At 37.3% G+C, this 23,379-nt stretch overlaps 2 protein-coding genes across 3 annotated transcripts; both read right to left on the bottom strand.

The window, feature by feature from the left end:
* Positions 1–572: 572 nt before the first annotated feature.
* LOC146714911 (placenta-specific gene 8 protein-like) lies at positions 573–5,036 on the bottom strand. The gene is made up of 4 exons (XM_085451258.1): positions 4,658–5,036; positions 2,320–2,430; positions 1,959–2,104; positions 573–1,006 (listed from the first exon to the last, which is right to left on the bottom strand). Exons 2-4 carry the CDS (start codon positions 2,426–2,428, stop codon positions 866–868), a joined length of 396 nt encoding a protein of 131 aa, XP_085307384.1. The 5' UTR covers positions 2,429–2,430; positions 4,658–5,036; the 3' UTR covers positions 573–865.
* Positions 5,037–13,167: 8,131 nt separating this feature from the next.
* Positions 13,168–23,036, bottom strand: LOC146714910 (placenta-specific gene 8 protein-like). Of its 2 annotated transcripts, none has more exons than XM_085451260.1 (4): positions 22,995–23,036; positions 16,349–16,459; positions 15,989–16,134; positions 13,168–13,601 (listed from the first exon to the last, which is right to left on the bottom strand). In XM_085451260.1, exons 2-4 carry the CDS (start codon positions 16,455–16,457, stop codon positions 13,461–13,463), a joined length of 396 nt encoding a protein of 131 aa, XP_085307386.1. In that variant the 5' UTR covers positions 16,458–16,459; positions 22,995–23,036; the 3' UTR covers positions 13,168–13,460. The 2 variants fall into 2 exon arrangements, with proteins under 2 accessions (XP_085307386.1, XP_085307385.1); XM_085451259.1 differs by lacking the exon at positions 22,995–23,036 and adding an exon at positions 19,708–19,988.
* Between the last annotated feature and the right edge of the window lie 343 nt (positions 23,037–23,379).

Genomic DNA, 23,379 nt, shown 5'->3' with positions numbered 1-23,379 from the left:
AACCCTGCTAGTTAGGTATATGTAATTATTGATTAGGTTGTTTGATATTTCCGGTAAGTACTGTTTAAAATACCAGAATTGGGAGGATGGTGTAGGCTTATTAGATTGATCCATACCATCAAGATAGTGTACATCACTGTCACAACAGCATTTGTTTTCATTCAAAGGCTTTATGGCTTTTCCTTAAAATGCCCGGGCTGATTTTTTTGTCCCAGTCCAGTCCTGGCCTCACAAAATTATCACGACCACAAAAAACGTGAAAAGAGTTGGATAGACATTGCTGCTCAATCACAGCTGCCTGGTCAATGCTTTTCAATCTAGCAAAGTTGATGGTGGCGGTGTGTGTGTCTGTGTGAGTGAAAGACAGAGAGAGAGGGAGAGCAAGAGACAGATTTTGTGTTATAACCTTCATCTTAGGAGATTAATCAGTCTTTCACTTGATCATTTTAGGAGTTTAAGCAGACCCCCTGGAGGACACTAGCTGGCCAGCCAGACCCAGCTGCAAATGACATATTCAGGGTTTGAAGAAACGTGTCTCCACAGCTGAGCAAAAATGTACAACAAGCAACATATAATGGGTGAATATGAATAACTTTTTATTTCAGCAAACGTTAAATTTAACTTGGGAAAGATTACAATAACAGTGACCATGTGAAATTATACAGATTTTACTAGCCAGAGTAAACAAACGTTCTCAGTTGTATTATATATCCAACACGCTACCAAAACTTAAAGCATCTGGTTTTAACACAGACTCTACATATTGTATTGAACTACACAAGCATCAGCACTTTGAAATACTTGAAATGAACTTTGAAATACTGTTGGCCATCTTCACTCAACCAACAGCCAAAATGGTTACATCCTACGCTCTGACAACTTGAGTGGTGACCACCGTTGAGGTGGCCGGCTGCATGTTGGCCCTGATCTTCACCTCACGATGCATCTGGCACCAGACACACGTGTAACACCAAAGTATTTTACAGCAGTCATCACAGCACGAACCCTGCAGGATGGAGAAAAAGAAGAGAAGAATACGACATAACACAACCCACAACTCAACACAATTAGGAAACATGGAGTCCCCATGCTTGTCTGATTTAGTTGATGAAAGGAGAGGAGAAAACGCCATCCCACAATTCATGAAAACTGTCAGTATAATTGGTAAAGTATGCAGATGATTTAAATCTTAATTATAATATAATTTGCCAATTTTTGCCATTAAGCTATTGATTTTTCACAAGAGTCTGCACGCACAAAGCACATGCAGACAATTTATGTAAATTTTCTGTGTTTCCAAATTTAATATTTAATATTTCTTATTGCCATTGTTCCAATTGAAAACATGAAGGCATATAGGGAATGATACATGGGCACTGTAAATATGACTACTTTGGACCTCTGACCTTTCTGCAAGGTCAAATAAGGTCAAAATTTCATAAAATTCTACTTGTTACTTATTGGCAACATTTAGGAACTAATATTGCTATAAGGGGACTCAGAATATCCAAAATAATTTACATCCAAATATCATGTCACATGTGACCTTTTTCCTTCTGATCTCATTTCTACATTGCACATCTATGTTTCTCTTTCAAGTGTGTTATTTTTACTGTCTACATATTCTTAAAGTACATATGTAGACATATATATATATATATATATATATATATATATATATATATATATATATATATATATATATATATATATATAAATATAAATGAATATATAAAACTGTCCAAGATACAGCACTGTTCATTAAAAGTAATTATTGTCCAGAGTGAGCTGGCTTGGCAGACGTTTACAGTGTCAGTATGTTTCTTTTTATGTTGATTTTTGTAGGAAAAGCTTATCTTTTAAAACGAAATTGAATTTAAATAAAATAGTTTTTCACTCCTCGGTTTAGCTTTTAGCTAACAACAATAACCTTGACCCTCCCTCGCCCCCAGCCTTACAGCGATGCCGTGGCGGTCTCTGATTGACTGGCGAAGCGTGCAGGACACCACGAAGCATCCATCACAGAGTGGGAGGCAGCAACACCACCCGTGCTTATTGGCTGTATCACACTGCATGCAGGGGAAACACCAAAGGGCACAGCAACCTCGACAGAAGAGAAAAAAATATGCAGAGACACAAGTTTATTTTACTGTTGAATAAGTTCTCCTTCAACAACTAGCTTGTGCATCCTGTGTTTCATATGGTGACTTCAGTCCTAACTTCAGATGGTCAGATACTCAAGAACCTCTGAATAAAAGTCTGAGGAGACTGTTGATGCAAAAATCACTGCTGTTTGTAGAGTTTGCTAGATTAACTTACAAGTGCCCATATCACTGAAGCAATCACAGAGGCCAGTGCTCCAAGTCCCAGGGTGTTGATTAGTGCTGGAGACTGTCACTATCTGGGTGGGCTGCTGGTATTCAGCCATTTCTGGAGGAAAGAAGGTAGAAATAGAGATGCATTGAAGGGTTATAGTTTTAGTTGCTCCTCTGTACGGAGAAATCAAATGCTAGAATATGAAAAAGATAGCAACATTACTGTCCACAGTGTGGATATTTTTACAAATTACAGTTTCCTGTTTCATGAAAATCCCTACACTGACTATTGGCAGTAAATTTATGAGTACACCCTTTAAAACTCATGAATTTGCTAAAACCGAGCTTACAAACTGCATTCACAGCACATTTCAAATCTATAACTTTTATAAATTCACAGTTTCAAACAGTTCAAAGTCACACAAAATCTTTTGAGAGCATCCAAAATAATGCAGAGCGTTCAAGACGCACTACATCAGAAAACCAAAGACACTTTACACATTATTATTTGTCCTTGTGTAGTGATAAATACAAATTGCAGAAGCATTGTGTCAAAAACTAAAGTCATCCCATCATTGTTTTCTGTATACTTTATCAGTCTCTCATATTGTTGTGCATGAATTTTAGCCCACCTTTCTTTTCTTTGAAGTCTGTAGGTGTCTATTTATACAAAGGCCGCATTTTGGATACATTTTGCTCTAATCAAGCACACTTTGATACTTTGATGCTGCTAAAACCATGCAGAGAGAAATGAAGAAATAAACTTTATCTTTGGTGTGACCACAGCTATCAAAACAGGGCAAAACCTATGAACAAACACACACAACATGCTTTCATTTCCTCATATCAAAAAACATTTTCCAGCTTTGACTTGTTGAACGTTAGAAATGGTAACATTTTTGTGATGTAACAGAAACAATATAAGACATATTTAGAGTTATTTATCCATTTTTTTCTTTGGTACATAATTTCATATAATTTGCTTCATATATTTGATGTCTTCAGTCCGAGTACCAAATTTATGGTCGACTCAATGAATGTAACGTACCCAGGTCCTTTGACTGCCAACACAAATCATCACCATTCACCCCTGTTTTTGACAGTTGGTAAGACAAAAGGAAAATTTATGCCAAGTTTCATTTTTGCTAACCATGAAGCGGTGCATGATAACTAAACACTGCCACTTTCGTTTTGTCTGTCATGATAAACCTTCCCAGACTTGTGAACAGCAAGAAATTAATTAAACCTATGTCAATGAGTGAATACATAGGCATAAAGTCTAATTACACTATCACACATAAAAAAAACAAAAACTTCTATTAACACTCTTTAGTTGTTTCAAATAATCTAGCTTTAATAATAAAATATTTTTTTCAACTTTAAGGGTTTTAATAAAATATTTCCACGCCCTCTTATCTTCCTACAACAGATAGCTAAAATTTGGCATCCCTGGAAAAGACGAGCTTTCTAGCATGACGTACACTGTTTCTTGAATAGTGTAATTAAACAAAAAGGAACTACCTAAAAATTCAAGTATATTCATCCATGTAATGATTTCAAAATGTGGTTTCACCATAACGAACACCACATGGTCTTCCTGTACCCCCTTAGCTTTTCTCTAAAGACATGCATATTAGGTTAAATGATGATTATAAATTGGCTGTATACTGAAAATGGTACATCTGTAGGTGTGAATATGAGCTAAATAAAGATGTGATTTAAAACATGTTGAATGCTGAGCACAAGACTTGAAAAATGCTACATAAAAGCCATACCAAATGCATTTTAGGCCCATTATTTACAGTTATGAGAGTTTAGCTAACTTCAGGTTCAATCAAGCATACTAAACAGGGACAGGAGAAGCTATGTGTTTCTAACAAATCCTAAATTTGGCATGCAGTTTATTTCTCACGTTGCAAGCTGCTATCTGAATTCATTTATAGCGCAGACAAAGCGACGTCAGTAGCCAATATTTCGTTGGGTACTGTGCCTAAGATGCTATCATGTAAAGGGTGTTTTTTTAGTTGTAGTGCATTACATGTTACACAAAATCCAACAACTAACATTTACCAAACTCTGCGCTAATACAGATTAGTTGTTTGACAGAATAGTGGCTAAAATGAGTTTAAAAGGCTAAACTGTAACTTCCTTTGTCCTCGCTGTGCTGACAGCAATGATAATTATCACACATCCAGATCATGGTTTTTTTGAAGAAAGTACAGTTTTCCTTTAACTAACTCACTGCAGCTTACTGATGATAAAACTATGTACCAACCAGTATCATGTGTTCACAAAGACCTCACTGTTTTAAGATGTTCATTAGTATAAAAAGATTTTATTACCTTTTCTCTGGTTCTGTAGGCTTTGAAGATGAGAGTAAGAGCGAGAGGAAAATGTAACTACAAACTGTGAGAGGTGTGGTGGTGGGTGGGCTGAAGTTTTCCTGAAAATGAAACTTAAAATCCTCTGCAAGGAGAAACACAGTTCCACGTACTTTCAAATCTGTGTACATGCACGGCTGCATAAAAAGGAAGACAGAAGTGAACTTCCAACACAGAAAGCGTTAAAAGTACAAGTTATGGTCAGTGCCAAATTTAATGTTAAAGTATTTTATTCTCATCATTATATTATTTGCTCTGTAATTAAACCTTGATTGATGTAGAGTATTTGAGTTGTACTCTGTGTGGTGTAAACACAGGAGCTGCATGTGTCTGAATGCAAAGCTGTTTTAGAAGAAAAACAAATTGCACAGATTAAACAAAGCCTCTACAGAACAATGCAGTTGACATGACTGATTGTTAACGCCCATTGTTGTTTTGCACTCTGTCTGTATGCTTCCTGGAACATTTTGTGGTTTCAGGTGTGACTTGAAGTGTGGAGAACAACCACAGATTGAGCTGATGTGTAGAATCTAACAATGTTTTTAAAAACCGTTCACGTACAATGTCACTACTTGAGTTTTATTAGATCTAACTCTCGATATGGTAGATAGCATTGTGGTTTTATTGTGAAGCACTTTGATGTACACCAAGTCTTTTAAATATGCTATATAAATAAACTTTGACTTGAGTCTGTTAGGCTGTAAAAAAACAAAAGTTAAAAACTATCACCACACCAGCAGCCACATAACAATACTCAAATATATCCCCCTGAGAACCAAAGAAACAAGGATCTTTTGGTTTAGCTTTTTTGTAAAGTCCTGCTTATGTGAGCTAAAAAGGGCCAAACACATGAGATATCACTGGAAAGGCCAGGGTGTCCTCTTTTGAGCACAATAGGACTTATTTGGCTCAAATACGTCACCTGGTTTTCTCTCACTCTAACCTCTGGTCTGTCTCAGTTAAGCTGCCCACCTAACACTAGTTTTTATTTGTATTTTTTTAGAGTCGTGGCCCTGGTGTTATGTATGGGTAAAATGTGAAGAGGCACTGTTGTTACGAGCTCTTAGAAGTTTCATAGCCTTGAAAGAAATCACGAAGGTGTAGAAGAATCGGATGTGTAGAGTTAATGGAGCAATGATAAAATTTATGTAACACTAAACAAGTGAGTACTGGGTCTGATTGATTTCCTTTGACTGTGTTTTGTCACCTTTAAAACACCTGTAAGGGTGTAAGCATGTATGTGGGCTACTTCCTATTTTTTTTTAAGAATCCTTTCCTGTCAGCATTTATTTAAAGTGCACTTTAACATACTGTTAAATTACATTTGCATGCCTGTCTTGCACAAAAGCATTGATGCATGAAAGTGATGCATCTACAGCCCTTCCTGGTTTCTTACTTTCCTTTTCACAAGCACCAACAGACAGATGTACATTCTCTGTCTCATTTGGTGCACATCAGACAATACATGAAACTCATCAAACCCACAGGGCTGATCAGAAGATTCTAATCTGTCAAAGTGTTTGTGCAAATGTAGCAGAGTGGTAAATTAATAATAATATTTTCCATTTCAAAAATCCATTTAAGGTTCAAAAAGGGGTCTTAAAATGTTGTTTCTTTGTTTCCATGTATGGTAAGACAAGAATGTTATCGGGTAATTTAATGTTATTGCTTGTGCTATTTCTTTGGTTATCTGCATGTTGTGTGCACTTGAAGCTGTTAATTTTATAGATTTGTGTAGTTGCATATTGTGGTCACTGGGGGGGGGGGGGGGGGGGGGGGGTGCTTAAGGGTTAACTGCAGTTTTCCAAAAAAAACTTAACAAGAAATGCATCTTGGGGCTTCCTGTTTACTTTTCTTTTTGTTGTGGATGTGGAACGGGAATGTTGTGAAGGAGTTAAATTGTTGGTAAGAAATTGTTAAATATGCACATAACTCGTTGAAACATATTGTTATAATTGTAGTATTATTTGTATACTTCACAACAACAGACATCTAACGAGACGTGTGGTTTCTACCATTTTTTTCACATGGCTGTCGCTCCACTCAAATGTCTTCAGAAATGAAAGTGTCTGATCTCCATCCTCTGCCTCTCAAATGATTTCCCTCCAAATTTAGTATTACTTTTAACTCCGCCTTTCTGGCTGTCTGCTCTTAACAGGCTTCATCAGGTCTCAACAGTCTTTTAGTTATTTTTAGGAAGTGACATCTCTGCTGTGGCGGCATTAGTCACTGAGCGAAAAATGTAAGGCCACTTTTTTTTTTTACATTCGACACACATAAAAACAACAGTTGTGTACAGAAAGCCTGTCACTTAACTATAAAGGACTGAAGGGCAGGCCAACACTGCCCTCTGCAGCAGTTGTTGTTGATAAAGCTCATGGTTAATATAAAGTCTCCTTATCATTGCTGAAAGGGCTGAGTTGACCATTTAGCAGAGGGGATCTCACTTTCCTTCCGCATTTCATGGCTGGACGTTTTCCTGAAGTCTGTTTAAGAGCTGTTGTTGTAAAAGCGGTCTGTGCCGTGACTGTTAGATTGCCTGAATGCAACCTGTCACAACATTATTACCAGGAGAAATAAAATGCGCTCCTCTTCAGATTAAGTATGTAGGAAGATGGTGATGAAGCTAAATTAACAGCTACTCCATTTCTTCCAACCTTTACCTCTGTTTTTTCTTTTTTTAATGTTAAGGATCAGAACACTGTGTGCCACTCCAACAGGTTCAAACACAACCAAATTTAAATTAACTTGTATTTGTGTGAAAACTTAAACAAGTGGACAGCAGAGGTGGAAAGTAACAAATTACAAATACTCTGTTATTGTATTTAAGCAGAATTTTCAGGTATCTGTACTTTATTTCAGTATTTGTTTTTCTAACAACTTTTTACTTTTACTTGCTACATGTATTTTCTACCCCTTACATTTTCAAAACAGGCTCGTTACTTTAGGTTCATTTAGTATAAGTCAGCCTAAAGGAGTGCGAGTATCCGTATGTTGTGTTCACGGTACTTCTTTCACTCTAGCTAGCACAAAGGAGAAGGAAGCACACTTTTATAAGTGTCAGGTAATTCCAAACATCAGCAAACACACAATCTGTTGGTGTGAAGCTTGTCACACTGCATGTTGTTAGCTAAAGGCCCGGCTGCTGTATTTCACAGAGGGAGAAAAGAGTGAGAGCTAACCTCACTCAGAGATGGAGGAAGAGATAAGAAAAGACAGGAGAGGAAGAAGAGAGAGTAGATTTAAAGGTGAGGACTGATCAGCGATGCTTAGAAAATATTTTAAGCTTACATGTAATGTCATTGTTTTAATCATATATTATATATTCCTGCAAAACAAACTATGCCATACTAACTTTGTGTTATTCAAATCTAAAAATGTGCTGTAGTTTGTGTGGGATAAAGAGACTAACTTGTGATAGCGTGATGGATTTACTGTAAAAAACTGTGTTGGACTGGTGCACAGTGCACATTGTTGGTTTACATCAGCTGTAGTAGACTAATTTGCATTTAAGATGATGATGGTTAGATTAATTCACTGAATTCCACCTTTATACAACTGCATACTGAATATTTTTTAACACGGGTATCTGTACTTCTACCTAAGTAAAGAAAGCCTGTACTTGTGCCTGCCACATGTCCTTGAGGTACCCCACTTCTCGGGAGAAAGTGGAAGGTGATGCGTGTCTGAAAGCGTCTCGGTGCAAAGTATGCACAGCAGACTGACAAACTGCAAAATATTTTTGACACTATGATGTTTTTTTGTAGATAAAGACCAATTCTGATGTATATTCTTATTCGGTAACCTATCAGAATAATGCATGACAGTAAGTGCATTTTAATAGTTTTTATTTTAACAAAGGCTAAACTCAGATCTGAAGAAGAATTCAATTACAATGACAGCGATGATTGTATGAAATAGAAGGATTTTATTTGTCACAATGAAAGCTGGTCTCAGATACCATCCAACACATTAATATGCCCACAAAACTCTAAAGCATCTGGTTTTAACAGTAACATTTGCTCTCAACCCACTAAGTAAAACAGTCACTTCCTATCAATGCATGGCCTATGTGGCGACCATCATTGCTGTGGTGGGCCGCTGCTGGTGATTTTACAGCTGTCGTCACAGCAAGAGCCCTGCAGGATGGAGAAGAGGAAGAAGAGAGAGCGAGAGAGAGAGAGGATGAAGCAGCACGTGTTACTGCGGTTTAATTTGCAGCTGCCATGGTTGTTTCTGTGTAAAATGTGGGGGAATGCCACAGTACCAGCAACAAAATCGGCATCAGAATGTAGAGGGCCTGTTCAGTTTGCCTTTTTACAGTGAGACATAAGAGATGAACAGATTTTCTTCTCTAATTTGGAGGTCACCCAACCCCTTATACCCTCTATATGTTCCTTTCATGCAAACATGTCACAAAACGCAGTATCCAGTTCACTTCTTTCATGGCACTACATGATATAGATATCAGTTTGCTGGTTACAGTGCAACCCATAAGCAAATACTAAGGCTGATGAGACAGCTTGGAGCTTCTTGAGGGTGAGAGGAAGGATGTGCACACAGAGGAACCTTCAATCATTTTCAGTACACTTTTTGTGGATCTCATAAAATCTACATTATTATTGATGTTATGAACATAAATATAAAAATGCAGCTGGGTGGGCTACTGGTAGATGACGGCCATGCCTGGAGGAAAGAGAAATGGAGGCTCAGATTTATGAAGGGAACATATAAAATCACTACAAAGACTTTACACATAGATATATGTCTTTAAACTTAATAATCGAAGGCACAAGTCTACATTTGCATTACTTTGATTATAATTGCTGGTGTTCCCTCAGTTAAACATTATTTTCTATGTTTGCATGCTACTTAGATACTAGCTTGCAGGGGCTGAAATTCATTTAAAAGCTGTTTGTTTTAAATTTTTATTATATTGCATTGCCTTGTGTTTTTAAATATGTTACAGCAAAATCAATGAATTTGTGTGAGATGCAACAAATATTTTTTCAAACAAACATTCATCCTCTTGTGGGCTAATGCACAATCGAAAAAACAGGCTAGGAAACCTACAAGGGCAGGTACGGACATTAGACCGGGGGTTGGCGACCGCGAGCTGCAGGCTCTTTTGGCCCTCAGCTGTGGCTCCCGCAAACTTTGGGTGAAAAAATAAAACTAAGAAAAATTTCATGTTACAGACATAACCTTCCCTTTAATACGACTGAGTATTGGGGCCACATTTGTTAGTGGAAAATGAAGAATCATTTTCCATGATGTTTCTTTACCTTCTTTTAAATGTACAAAGATGCCCTTTGTCTATGGTTAGATTAGTTTAGAATTATCCTTTTAGACTTTCCCAGCAAAGACATATTGTTTTGGGACATATTGTTTTAGATTGTTTTATCTCTCACAGCTTTCTCCCAGCTCTCTGCTGACGAGACTAGCGCCACATATGGAGTTGTTTATTTTATCTGTTTATTATTTTCTTATCCTGTTCTCACTGTCTCTCCTATAAAAAGTGCCAAGCCTCTGTTCATGGTGTGAGTTGTTCTCAGCAGCTCACCCGTGTACACGTTTAGCAAAGAAAGTAACTTTGTCTCATTGTGTCTTTATTTCTCCTGGGTTTTTTACAGAGTTTTCTCCCAACAACATTAAGAAAAATATTTTGACCATTTTGAGAACAAATTTGAAATGTCGAGATTACAGTTGTTGTTTTCAGACAAACTGCCACAGTTGCAGTGCCCTCTGAGTTAGTGAAATACTTCAGAATCTGTTTTAGTAACAAGGACGCAAATGATTTCTCTTTTAGCATATAAACACAGTGTAGTGATCAGTATAAGGATTTTTGAAAAGATGGTTCATCTGGTCAGAAGGAAAAACACAAGAGTTTGTGTAACCTCTCTCTCTTCATGTCTCCACTTTGCTATAAGTTGATCCAGACCACAAAGCTAGCTAGCAGTTACTTGCCAAACTCAAGCCAGAGGTCTTTCTGCTACGGTAGTACGATGAAGTCCAAACACCGCTTGTTCCTGACCGACGACACTCTGCTGTCCTGCATGAATATTAAAGTGACTTCTTACAGCTCTGATATGGCAAAGCTCTGCAGTAATGTTTAGAAACAGAACTCACACTAACCTAATTTTATTCTAAAATTATTGGGCCTCTGCTACGTTTTATTTATTTGAAAGTGGGCAATTATTTAGGTGTGAACTCAAATAGACAAAATACAAAATCATGCTTTATGTAAAAGTAGGCCTCTACATGCCAGTGTTGTTTTTTCTCCTCTTCAAAGCATTTGTTAAAAGGTTCTTAAAATAAAAAGACCTCTTATTACATTTGTATTAAGTATATGTATTATCCTTTCCGAATTGCATCTGTCAGGGCACTCGGTCTGTGACCAAATGTTTTCTACACTGTTAAAAAAACATCTTAAAAAAACAGTAATATTCCGGCAGCTGGGGCGCCAAAATACTAAAATAACAGAAAATATCTTCCTCATAAAAATACGGTTATTTTCAGTAATGACAATACAGTTTGTTGCGCTAATTTTACATGGGATTCTGCCTTTTCCAATTGCGTTTAGACATTAAATTAGGAACATTTTAATGTGATCAAACAATGAAATTACCTATAAACAAGGTCAGTGAATGTGGCAATATGAATCATAATACGTAAATGTACAAAAATATACAGTTAACAGTTGGTTTAAAAAAATAATGGCTTGCTCTCCCTGGGACAGAGGCGAAGCTGCCATATTGCACCATCGGCCCCTCTGGCCATCAACAGTAGGCGAAGAGTCTTGACCACGGACACAATACCGAGAGTGTCCAAGACGGGGCTTGAACCAGCAACCTTCTGATCACAAGGCGAACTGCCAACTCTTGAGCCACGAACGCCCTCTATAGCAATGATAATAATACTTATGTGATGTAACACAAGGTTATAGGAATCATGTTATATACTTTTCCATAGCATTACATTTGAAGTCAACAGTTCAATCTTTCAAATAATGGACAGATATTTGTGAATTCATGATACATTTGTAAATGTATTTTAACAATCTAAATATGCATATGTATAGACAGATACATTTAATAATCATGACAATTATGTTGTAAATGGTAAATGGCCTGTATTTATATAGCGCTTTACTAGTCCCTAAGGACCCCAAAGCGCTTTACATATCCAGTCATCCACCCATTCACACACACTCACACACACTGGTGATGGCAGCTACATTGTAGCCACAGCCACCCTGGGGCGCACTGACAGAGGCGAGGCTGCCGGACACTGGCGCCACCGGGCCCTCTGTATTACATTACAGTGATTTAACGTTAATTTACATTCACAATGTGAAGTCAAAGTCTATTTACGTAACTTTAATGATATTAAGAACAGAACAAAACTGTAAAATGCAGTAAAATACTTTTATATTAGGATTTTTTCCTACAGTACAGCCACACCCGCGACCTTGTGGTTGTTAGTTCACATTCATTGGCCGATGCTTAGCGTCATGTTTTTATGTGTCCCAACATCCAATGGCATGTCACATTGTTTTCATGGCCACACCCTCACCCCAGGTGCAGAGGCCTATTTCTGTTCAGGAATGTTGTGAATACTTTAAGATTTATATTAATTGCAATTCCTACATCTACATTTATTTCTTAAAATATGTAATTAGCACAGCGTGGCCGTGCAATGTTTTATATGTTTTTTTTTAGTTTTTATTCCTGTTAATTATATTTTCACTTGTTACCTCTAAATTATTGAATCAGACAAAATTATAATTCAAATACTCCTTTAATTATTGATTATTCTCATTAATTTTCGATCATTTTATATATTTTTCCGTAGTATTACATTTGGATTTAACATATCAAAATCAGCCCGGTCTCAAAATGCCCGGGCTGATTTTTTTGTCCCAGTCCAGTCCTGGCCTCACAAAATTATCACGACCACAAAAAACGTGAAAAGAGTTGGATGGACATTGCTGCTCAATCACAGCTGCCTGGTCAATGCTTTTCAATCTAGCAAAGTTGATGGTGTGTGTGTGTCTGTGTGAGTGAAAGACAGAGAGAGAGGGAGAGCGAGAGACAGATTTTGTGTTATAACCTTCATGTTATGGACGCAGTGTGAGCACTCAGGTCCCATCAGAGCATCGGGCCGACTAGTGTGAGACCCTGTACGTGACCTACAAACTTCTAACCCCTGTGGTTCAATCGTACAGTTTGAGCAGGAGCTGAATAACGAGACTGAAAAATTTGCACAGTGTATGCCCAGCTTAAGGAGACAAAGACCTCAAAAGAAGGGGCCTCATCTTAGGAGATTAATCAGTCTTTCACCTGATCATTTTAGGAGTTTAAGCAGAGGAGGACACTAGCTGGCCAGCCAGACCCAGCTGCAAATGACATATTCAGGGTTTGAAGAAACGTGTCTCCACAGCTGAGCAAAAATGTACAACAAGCAACATATAATGGGTGAATATGAATAACTTTTTATTTCAGCAGACGTTCAATTTAACTTGGGAACGATTACAATAACAGTGACCATGTGAAATTATACAGATTTTACTAGCCAGAGTAAACAAACATTCTCAGTTGTATTATATACCAAACAAGCAAACAAAACTCAAAGCATCTGGTTTTAACACAGACTCTACATATTGTATTGAACTACACAAGCATCAGCACTTTGAAATACTTAAAATGAACTTTAAAATACTGTTGGCCATCTTCACTCAACCAACAGCCAAAATGGTTACATCCTACACTGCGACAACTTGAGTGGTGACCACCGTTGAGGTGGCCGGCTGCATGTAGGCCCTGATCTTCACCTCACGATGCATCTGGCACCAGACACACTCGTAACACCAAAGTACTTTACAGCAGTCATCACAGCACGAACCCTGCAGGATGGAGAAGAAAAAGAAGAGAAGAATAAGACATAACTCAACACAATGAGGCAAACATGGTGAAGTCCCCATGCTTGTCTGATTTAGAGTACTCTCAGTGTTCACTTGCGAATGTGAACCAACAGCCAAGTAGTTCTTTGATGCTGTTATAAGAAGCTGGGTGAGTTAATAAAAGTGAATTTGTTCACAGCCGTAGTTTCCTGTTAAACAGATTTGAACAAACTGTCGTTACACTGTCTGTGTGTTTAATGAAGGCACACGGGGTATGTTTGAATGGTCAGTTTCACTTGATTGATTGATTGAATCTTTATTTTGAACATGTTGAAAAAGTACAACAACATAGAATTAAAAGAGAAAAATGAACAAAGCAAAACAAAAGGAAAACGAGCAACCACAACTCCAAATAACGTTCATGTTCAAAAAGCAGCAGGAAGAGGCATAAGCTTATTTAATCCCACCCCTTTTCCACTATCTAGTATCAATAGACTACAGAAATACCTCCTTGCAATTACATTATATGTTATGTGTAATTTTTTTTTAATATATATATATATATATATATATATATATATATATATATATATATATATATATATATATATATATATATATATATATATATATATATATATATATATATATATATATATATATATATATATATACACACACACACACACACACACACACACACATGTTTCTATCTATCCATACATACGTATATACACATACACACATATACACATTTTCAATAACCCCAGTAACACCTCAAAGGATACACAACCTACAAATATATATACAGTATACCCATACCTACATACCTGTGCACCCGCACACACATGAAAATGTTGGACAAGAACACCCTATCAAATCTCTACGTCTTCCCTACCCTGTAAAAACCATATCCTTAAACTGCTTTTTAAACTGTGCCATGCTCGGACATTGCTTCATATCTTTACTTAGTCTGTTCCACAGCTTCACTCCACACACAGAGATGCAAAGACTTATTAATCTTGTACGGATACGAGGATGTTTTAAATTTAATTCCCCCCTCAAATTGTATCCCCGTTCCCTTTTAGAAAACATTTTTAGAATATTGTCAGGAAGCAGGTTATTTATTGCTTTATATATAATTTGTGCTGTGAGAAAATGAACCAGATCTGTGAATTTTAGAATTTTTGATTTTAAGAATAGTGGATTTGTCTGATCTCTGTAACCAGTTTTATGGATTATCCTTATGGCCCTTTTTTGTAATAGAAAGAAGAGAAATAAGAATGTGGGTGGCAGCTGTAATAATGTTTAGGAAAAAGAGCTTCTTTAATTACCTCCTTTAGCAAACAATTGACTGGAGCATCCTTTATGAAAGGAGAGGAGAAAATGCCATCCCACAATTCATAGCAACGGCTCATCCAACTATTCACGAAAACTATCCAGTACGCAGATCTTAATTATAACTGAATTTTCCAATTTGTGCCATAAGCTAGTGATTTTTCACAACAGCCTGCTAAACACATGAAGAACGTGCAGAAGATGTGTGTCAATTTTCTGTGTTACCAAATTTTATCAAGTTGGCAAAGCACAAAGCTCATCACAATAACTCATAAAGAAACAAAACCTTTACAGGAGTGTAGTTGGCTTACATCCACCAAGGAATTCAAGGTCAACTCAATGATGGTTGAAGATTTTTAAAAAGCCTTATAAGATTGAAAATATGATCATTACATGCGTATGTATGTTCAGCAGGTATCTTTAGCACCTCCAACCTCTCCTTCAAGGTCATGAAATGGAGCTAATGGTCCAAGTGATAATAATGCTATACAGGGCTATTTATTAAAACTATATTTCTCATTGTCATTGTTCCTATTGAAAACATGTGCGCATATAGGGAATGATATATGGGCACTGTAAATATCCCGTTACTTTGGACCCCTGACCTTTCTGCAATGTCAAATAAGGTCAAATTTTCATGAAATTCTACTTGTTACTTATTGGCAACATTTAGGAAATAGTACTGCTATATGGGGACTCAAAAACCTGATTTCTGCATTGTACATCTATGGTTTTCTTTCAAGTTGACCCAAAATGTGTTATTTTTATTGCACTATATATTCTTTAAAAAAAAAAAATCAATGAAAACAAAATATGAATTTATAAAAAAAAAAAAAGAATTTATAAAACTGTACAAAATGCAACACTTTTCAATTATTCGGTGAGCTGGCCTAACGGAAGTTTGCACTCTCAGTATGCTTCTTTTTATGTTGATTTTTGTAGGAAAAGCATATCTTTTAAAAAGAAATACAATTTAAATAAAATAGTTTTCACTCCTCAGTTTAGCTTGGCTAACAGCAATAACCTTGACCCTCCCTCGCCCCCAGCCTTACAGGGATGCCGTAGCGGTCTCTGATCGACTGGCGAAGCATGCAGGACACCACGCAGCATACATCACAGAGTGGGAGGCAGCAACACCACCCGTGCTTGTTGGCTGTATCACACTGCATGCAGGGGAAACACCAAAGGGCACAGCAACCTCGACAGAAGAGAAAAAAAGTATGCAGACACAAGTTTATTTCACTGTTGAATAAGTTCTCCTTCAACAACTAGCTTGTGCATCCTGTGTTTCATATGCTGACTTCAGTCCTACCTTCAGATGGTCAGATACTCAAGACCCTCTGAATAAAAGTCTGAGAAGAGAGTTGATACAAAAACCACTACTGTTTGTAGAGTTTGCTAGATTAACTTACAAGTGCCCATATCAGCACAGCAATCACAGAGGTCAGTGCTCCAGTGCCCAGGGTGTTGATTAGTGCTGGAGACTGTCACTATCTGGGTGGCCGCCTGGTATTGAGCCATTTCTGGAGGAAAGAAGGTAGAAATAGAGATGCATTGAAGGGTTATAGTTTTAGTTGCTCCTCTGTACGGAGAAATCAAATGCTAGAATATGAAAAAGATAACAGCTGGTTTGAAGCATTACTGTCCACAGTGTGGATATTTTTACAAATAACAGTTTCCTGTTTCGTGAAAATCACTGCAAAGACCATTGGCACAAAAGTTACGAGTACATCTTTTAAAACTCAGAAATTTGATAAAACCCAGCTTATAAACTGCATTCACAATACATTTCAAACCAATAACTTTTATAAATCTACCGTTTCAAACAGTTCAAAGTCACACAAAATCTTAATCTGTCTTGAATGCTGAGCATTCAAGACAGATTAAGAGATATTTAGTGTTATTTATCCATCTTTTTCTTTGGTACATAATCCCATATATCTTGCTTGATATATTTGATGTCTTCAGTTTGTATCTACAATGTAGAAAGTAATAAAAGTAAAGACTTTTGGCTGGTAGTGAATATACATATATGTGTATATGTACACACACACACACACACACACACACACACACACACACACACATATAAATTTGAGCACAATAGGACTTATTTGGGTAGCTCAAATACATCACCTGGTTTTCTCTCACTCTAACCTCTGGTCTGTCTCAGTTAAGCTGCCCACCTAACACTAGTTTTTATTTGTATTTTTTTAGAGTCGTGGCCCTGGTGTTATGTATGGGTAAAATGTGAAGAGGCACTGTTGTTACGAGCTCTTAGAAGTTTCATAGCCTTGAAAGAAATCACGAAGGTGTAGAAGAATCGGATGTGTAGAGTTAATGGAGCAATGATAAAATGTATGTAACACTAAACAAGTGAGTACTGGGTCTGATTGATTTCCTTTGACTGTGTTTTGTCACCTTTAAAACACCTGTAAGGGTGTAAGCATGTATGTGGGCTACTTCCTATTTTTTTTTTTAAGAATCCTTACCTATCAGAATTTATTTAAAGTGCACTTTAACATGGTGTTAAATAACATTTGCATGCCTGTCTTGCACAAAAGCAATGATGCATGAAAGTGATGCATCTACAGCCCTTCCTGGTTTCTTACTATCATTTCACAGGAAACAGACAGATGTACATTCTCTGTCTCATTTGGTGCACATCAGACAATACATGAAACTCATCAAACCCACAGGGCTGATCAGAAGATTCTGTGTCAAAGTGTTTATGCAAATAATAATATGCGCTTCACACACTGTGTAATACAAGGATAACAGGATGTTTTTTACTGCTGAAACAGTGAAAAACACGATTTAATATCATGCAAGGAATTCATTAATAGTATTATTTGTATACTTCTCTACAACAGATATCTAATGAAACGTGTGAGTTTCTGCCTTTTTTTTTTTTTTCCCCACATGGCTGTTGCTCCACTCAAATGTCTTCTGAAATGAAAGTATTTCATCTTCCTCCTCTGCCTTTCAGATGATTTCCCTCCAAATTTGGTATTAGTCTTTAACTCCGCCTTTCGGGCTGTCTTCTCTTAACTGGCTTCATCGGGTCTCAACAGTCTTTTAGTTATTTTCAGGAAGTGACATCTGTGCCATAGCAGTTACATCTTGAGGTCAGCTTTGCATTACATGAGTCAATGTGATTGCAAAAAAGATGAACTGACATCTGCAAAGTGTCTCTTAAATTCAGTTTAAATGTGAGGCCACTTTTTTACATTCAGAATGAGAATGACACAACAAAAACACACATAAAAACAATTATATACAGAAGGCCTGTCACTTAACTAAAAGCCCAACACTGCCCTCCACAGCAGAACAGATATTAGCACAGCCTCACCTTCTCTCTTTCTAACCTCTAGTCATTGTTGATAAAGCTCATAAGTCTCCGTATCATTGCTGAAAGGGCTGAGTTGATTATCATTGAGTTGAGGATCTCACTTTCCTTCCTCGTTTCATGGCTGGAAGTGTCCTGAAGTGTGTGTAAGAGCTGTTGTTGTAGCAGCAGTGCCATGACAGTTAGATTGCCTGAAGGCACCCAATCACAACATTATTAGCAAGGAGAAATAAATTGTGCTCCTCTTCAGATTAAGTATGTAGGAAGATGGTGATGAAGCTAATTTAACAGCTCCTCCATTTCTCCCAACATTTACCTCTCTATGTTTTTTTTATGTTAAGGATCAGGGCACTGTGTGCCACTCCAACAGGTCCCATTCCAGAGGAGTGTTAGCGTTTGAAACTAGTGATGTGTCGGTCACGAACGAAATGGTTCTTAGAGCCGACTCTTTGATGTGAACGACGCGAGCCGGATCCTTATCGCGAGCCGTGGGTGTTTTTTTTTTTTTTTTTCTTCCTTTCTCTCACCCTCTCTCTCGCACTTTTTTCCAGCAAGTACCAACAACCGGATTTGGTGTGTGGTAGTAACAGATAAATGAACTTTTTTTTAAAGATTATTTGAATATATATGAGTGCTTGAGTATAAATACACAAACAATACACACATGCTTTCAATTGTGTAATTTAAGTGATCTAGGTAGCTCTGTTTTGGAAGTTAATGCTAGAAATGTGTTTTGGAATTTGTACGTGCTTTTTAGAGTTTGTACGTGCTTTGTCTCTAGGGGCCACCGCATATATTTATATATAAACATATATAAATAAAACCACTCTTTTTTACATTAGTAATTCCTTTTGTGCATAATTTTATATTATTGTTAATAATAAATTAATTAAAGCAACAAAACAACCTGAAGATCCGGTTCGGAGCCGAAAGAGCCGGTTCTCTAAAAAGAGCCGGAAATCCCATCACTATTTGAAACGCTTGGGCCGCTCTGCCTGCCACAGTTTCAAACTGGTCATGTGACTGCATGGCCACATCTCATTGGTAAAAAAGTTACCGGAAGCTCCACTGGCGGCGTGTTATCTAATGTGTTCAACTAATTATTTTTTTAAAAAAGTAACGAGTCGAATTTTGCAAATGTAGCGGAGTAAAAGTACCGTTTCTTCTTCACAAATGTACTCAACTAAAAGTAAAAAGTATCGTGCAAAAAAGGTACTTTAAAAGTACATTTTTTTCCAAAACGTACTCAAGTAAATGTAACGGAGTAAATGTAACTCGTTACTACCCACCTCTGCCCCAGTCACCATATCAAGCTTAGGCTACGTCCACACTAATCGTTTTCTCTCCATTTTGTCCTCACTGAGACGGCGTTTTCCTCAAGGAAAAACGCAGCGTTTTGAAAACACTCTCGAAAACACATACCTTTTAAAACAGAGCTGCCCCGTCGCAATGTGGACAGTTGAAAACGCAGACTTTCTAAAACAGGGCTGCCCAATCCCGGTCCTCGAGAGCTACTATCCTGCAGCTTTTAGATGCATCCCTACTCCAACACAGCTGAATCAAATGGTTTGATTACCTCTTCAGCATGCCATCATGTTTGGCAAAGGCCTGATAACAAGCCATTCATTTGATTCAGGTGTGTGGGAACAAGGATGCATCTAAAAGCTGCAGGACGGTAGCTCTCGAGGACCGGGATTGGGCACCCCTGTTCTAAAACATGAGCATTTTAGTCATGTGATGCAGTCATGTGACCAATTAAACAAAGCTCCGGTGCGTGTGTCAAAAAAATCAACACACTGCTTCAGAAGCACTGTGTCGAAGCTTGATTCGTTTGGCCAGAGTCACGTGATCAGTGACGACCGAAGGTTCATTTAGAACCTAACTGCTTCAGTGTCTCATTCAATGCTTTATAAGGAAGCGAATCATTCGCGGGATTTGTGGATTGTTTTGATGGTGGGTTTTCCAGCTTTGTGTTCTGGCCGTTTACTTTTGTTTTGTGCGTGTTTATTATATCTGAAAACGGGAAAAAGGTAAAATGTCAAAAATCTGCTTCCATAATATAAATATCATTAAATAACTTTAGAAAAACTTCCACTTGACTCTTTACATGTAATGTTGTAAAAATATATATTTTATTGTTTAATTAATCTGAAAATGTTAGTCTGCCAAATGTGCAGCAATTTAATGTATTTATTCTCTTTAGCTGATAGTTGGTGGGGCCCAGGTAGACTGTATAACTGCATCTCTACCAGTTTCTCTGCACTCCAGCCTCCTCTGTGCCATGTGAAGGGATTTTCCTTAAGGCAGGAGGAATTATCGCCACGAAAAGGAACAGGTTCGGCCATTGCACACTAGAACAAATTCTCTTTTTAAATAAAAATGGAAAAGGGTTACCTTAAACGCATCATGTTTTTAATTTGCAAGTTCATAAGCATTTTCCCTTTCCCATTTCACAATCAATTCTACCCCCAGGTCAAAAATATGTATAGGAAAATTACCCTAATGTAATATTATTTATAAAAATACCCGTCTAGCGATTAACTGCATGAGTGCAGGGAGGCAAGACCTCAGAGCAGAAGCATACTCCATAATGTGTTGTACATTTTGATATGTATATTATATGTAACGTGGTATTTTTCAATTATTGTATTTACCAACATCAAGAAGTCACAAGCAAAGAAAGACCACACCATGCTGCATGTTTAAACAAGGAGAGTTTACTGGTCAAAACTATTTATTAAACAAATAAAACACATTTTTTTAACCACCAAAAAATACACGTTCAAAGCAACACAACGGCGGCCCAGTATCAGACAGAATTCCACTCAGTAGAGTGAGGAATCATTATGAAGCAGTTGGTTTTATTTTGTGGATTCAAGCTGCTCTTCATATTTTTGGCCACCAGATGTCACCAGAGAGGACTGTGTTGAAAAGCTTCGAGTAATGAACCGTTTTTCAATACAAGCTTCAGTGCTTCAGAAAGCTTCATTTGGCCATCACTACTGATAGGTTTGATAGCACTCCGCTGTCTTTGTTTAATTGGTCACATGATTGCATCACATGACTAAAATGCATCATGTTTTAGAAAGTCTACGTTTTCGAGTGTCCACACTGCGACTGGACAGCTCCGTTTTTAAATGTATGCGTCTTCGAGAGTGTTTTCAAAACGGAGAGAAAGCGTATTTAATTTTTATTGACTATTTTAACCGGTACGTCTTCTGTTTCCGTGATCACCCCCTGCTGCTCTCCCCGTTAGGATTCCCTTCTAAGCTTACACCAAATGTTCAGCAACTCAGGCTGACCCTTTGGTGACTCAGGCGACTCAGGCTACGTCCACTAATGCGTTTTCAAATGAAAACGCATTAGTGGACGTAGCCTGAGTCGCTTTCTGCATTTCCTTTTAATGTTGCTGACCCTTTGTTGTAATGACTTGGTGATATAAGTAATGTTCCGAAGGGTTAAAGAAATCTGAGCTGGCAGCAATCACTTCAGAGTGTCGGGTCAGAACACTTGCAAATGTTCAGATGTGAGAGGAACAAACAGGCAGAGTCCAGGAATAAAGTTGTCATTCTTTGTATATCCAATTGAGAATGTGCCCGCAGCTGGGCGAGAGAGAGAGAGAGAGAGAGTGTGTGTGTGTGTGTGTGTGTGTGTGTGTGTGTGTGTGTGTGGGGTTTGGTCTTATGAACGCACACACTGTCCGTTGTTTGGCTGCCGTTTGTCTCTGAACTAAAGTTGCGGACATGCACCCCGATGGTGCAGGGGGCATAGGAAATCCCATACACAAACCTAACCCTTTTGTACAAGTAAAATTGAATAGATTTGATTTGAAATAACAGAACTCGAACCAATTACAGAAACATAACAATAAAGCAACCAAAAAGTAAGAAATAACAATAACAAGAATAAAAATCAAGAATAAAATAGATACAATATACAGCCAGTGGCAGCTAGAATGTATTTCAAACATTTCAGAGGAATACAGATTGAAATGAATGCTTAGCAAGACAAACATGAAGCAGCTTTATGCTTTACTGTATTTTGGACCGGTAAGCAATTTGAGGAAGTTTTTAAGGTGGAAGGATTTTAAGGCTGATGAAATAGCTGTTTTAAAATACCACAATGACACTTCTTACTAATTAAAAATAAAAAAGTTTGACAACGCCACAGGAACAGTAGCTGAAAATGCCTTTTATATCACTTAATGGCACTTATTGTATCGTATAAAGGTACTATCATTTTAGAGTTGCATTTTCATAAATACAAATACGTTCGAGCACTTATTTAAACTTTCACAGCTGTTATGATAATTAAATCTATTACAGATATTATGGTGTGCCTTGATGATCTTGCCAGATTTCAACCTTTGCAGCCTGTATGGCATATCATAGAATATATTTCTTTTTTAGAAAAATGCTAACAGTTTATTATTGGCAACTTCATGGCCACTCCAGATCGTTGTGTATAGCTGTCGACTCAATTACTCAAACAAATCATAGGATCCATATCAAGAAAGGATTAAGTATATATATCAAATAAGGAAAATATATCAAATGCATGTCAAACAAAATAAGAAAAATTTAGATATAAAATTTATTAATTATAACATTGGAACTATTATTATTATTAGTAGTAGTAGTAGTATTACAACTGGCAGAGAAAAATTGTTGACTGTTTGCAATTGTTCATCAGTATAAAACTCGTCTTACCTTTTCTCTGGTTCTCTCAGCTTTGAAAAAAATTAGAGAGTGGACAACTCAGCATTTAACTAGAAATCAGAGAGGGGAGGGGGGGGGGGAGGGAGAGATAATGCTGTAGCTCTATATGCACACAAACACACACACACACACACACACACCTCTGCAAAACGGTTTTGTTCTGTTTTTTGTTTGTTTGTGGCTTCTTTGTGGTTTCTTTCTCTTGAGGACAGTGACCCAAAAAATTTCATGTAATGCTGGAACATTGAGAAACATTGTTATAAAAGCCTCGTCATTTCCCCAGTACAACTGGACCGTAGATGGCTTGACCAATCTTAATGCTGTTTCCACATGCAATAGAAGTCAGATGCAAAGCAAAAAGAATAATCAAATTAAG

The sequence above is a fragment of the Copadichromis virginalis genome, linkage group LG3, assembly GCF_057382275.1.
Source record: "Copadichromis virginalis isolate Kocher_CV1m ecotype Utaka linkage group LG3, C_Virginalis_male_GT1.1, whole genome shotgun sequence".
NCBI classification, from domain to species: Eukaryota; Metazoa; Chordata; class Actinopteri; order Cichliformes; family Cichlidae; genus Copadichromis; species Copadichromis virginalis.
The sequence above is the reverse complement of the archived record's forward strand: the minus strand, read 5'-3'. Positions and strand labels throughout refer to the sequence as shown.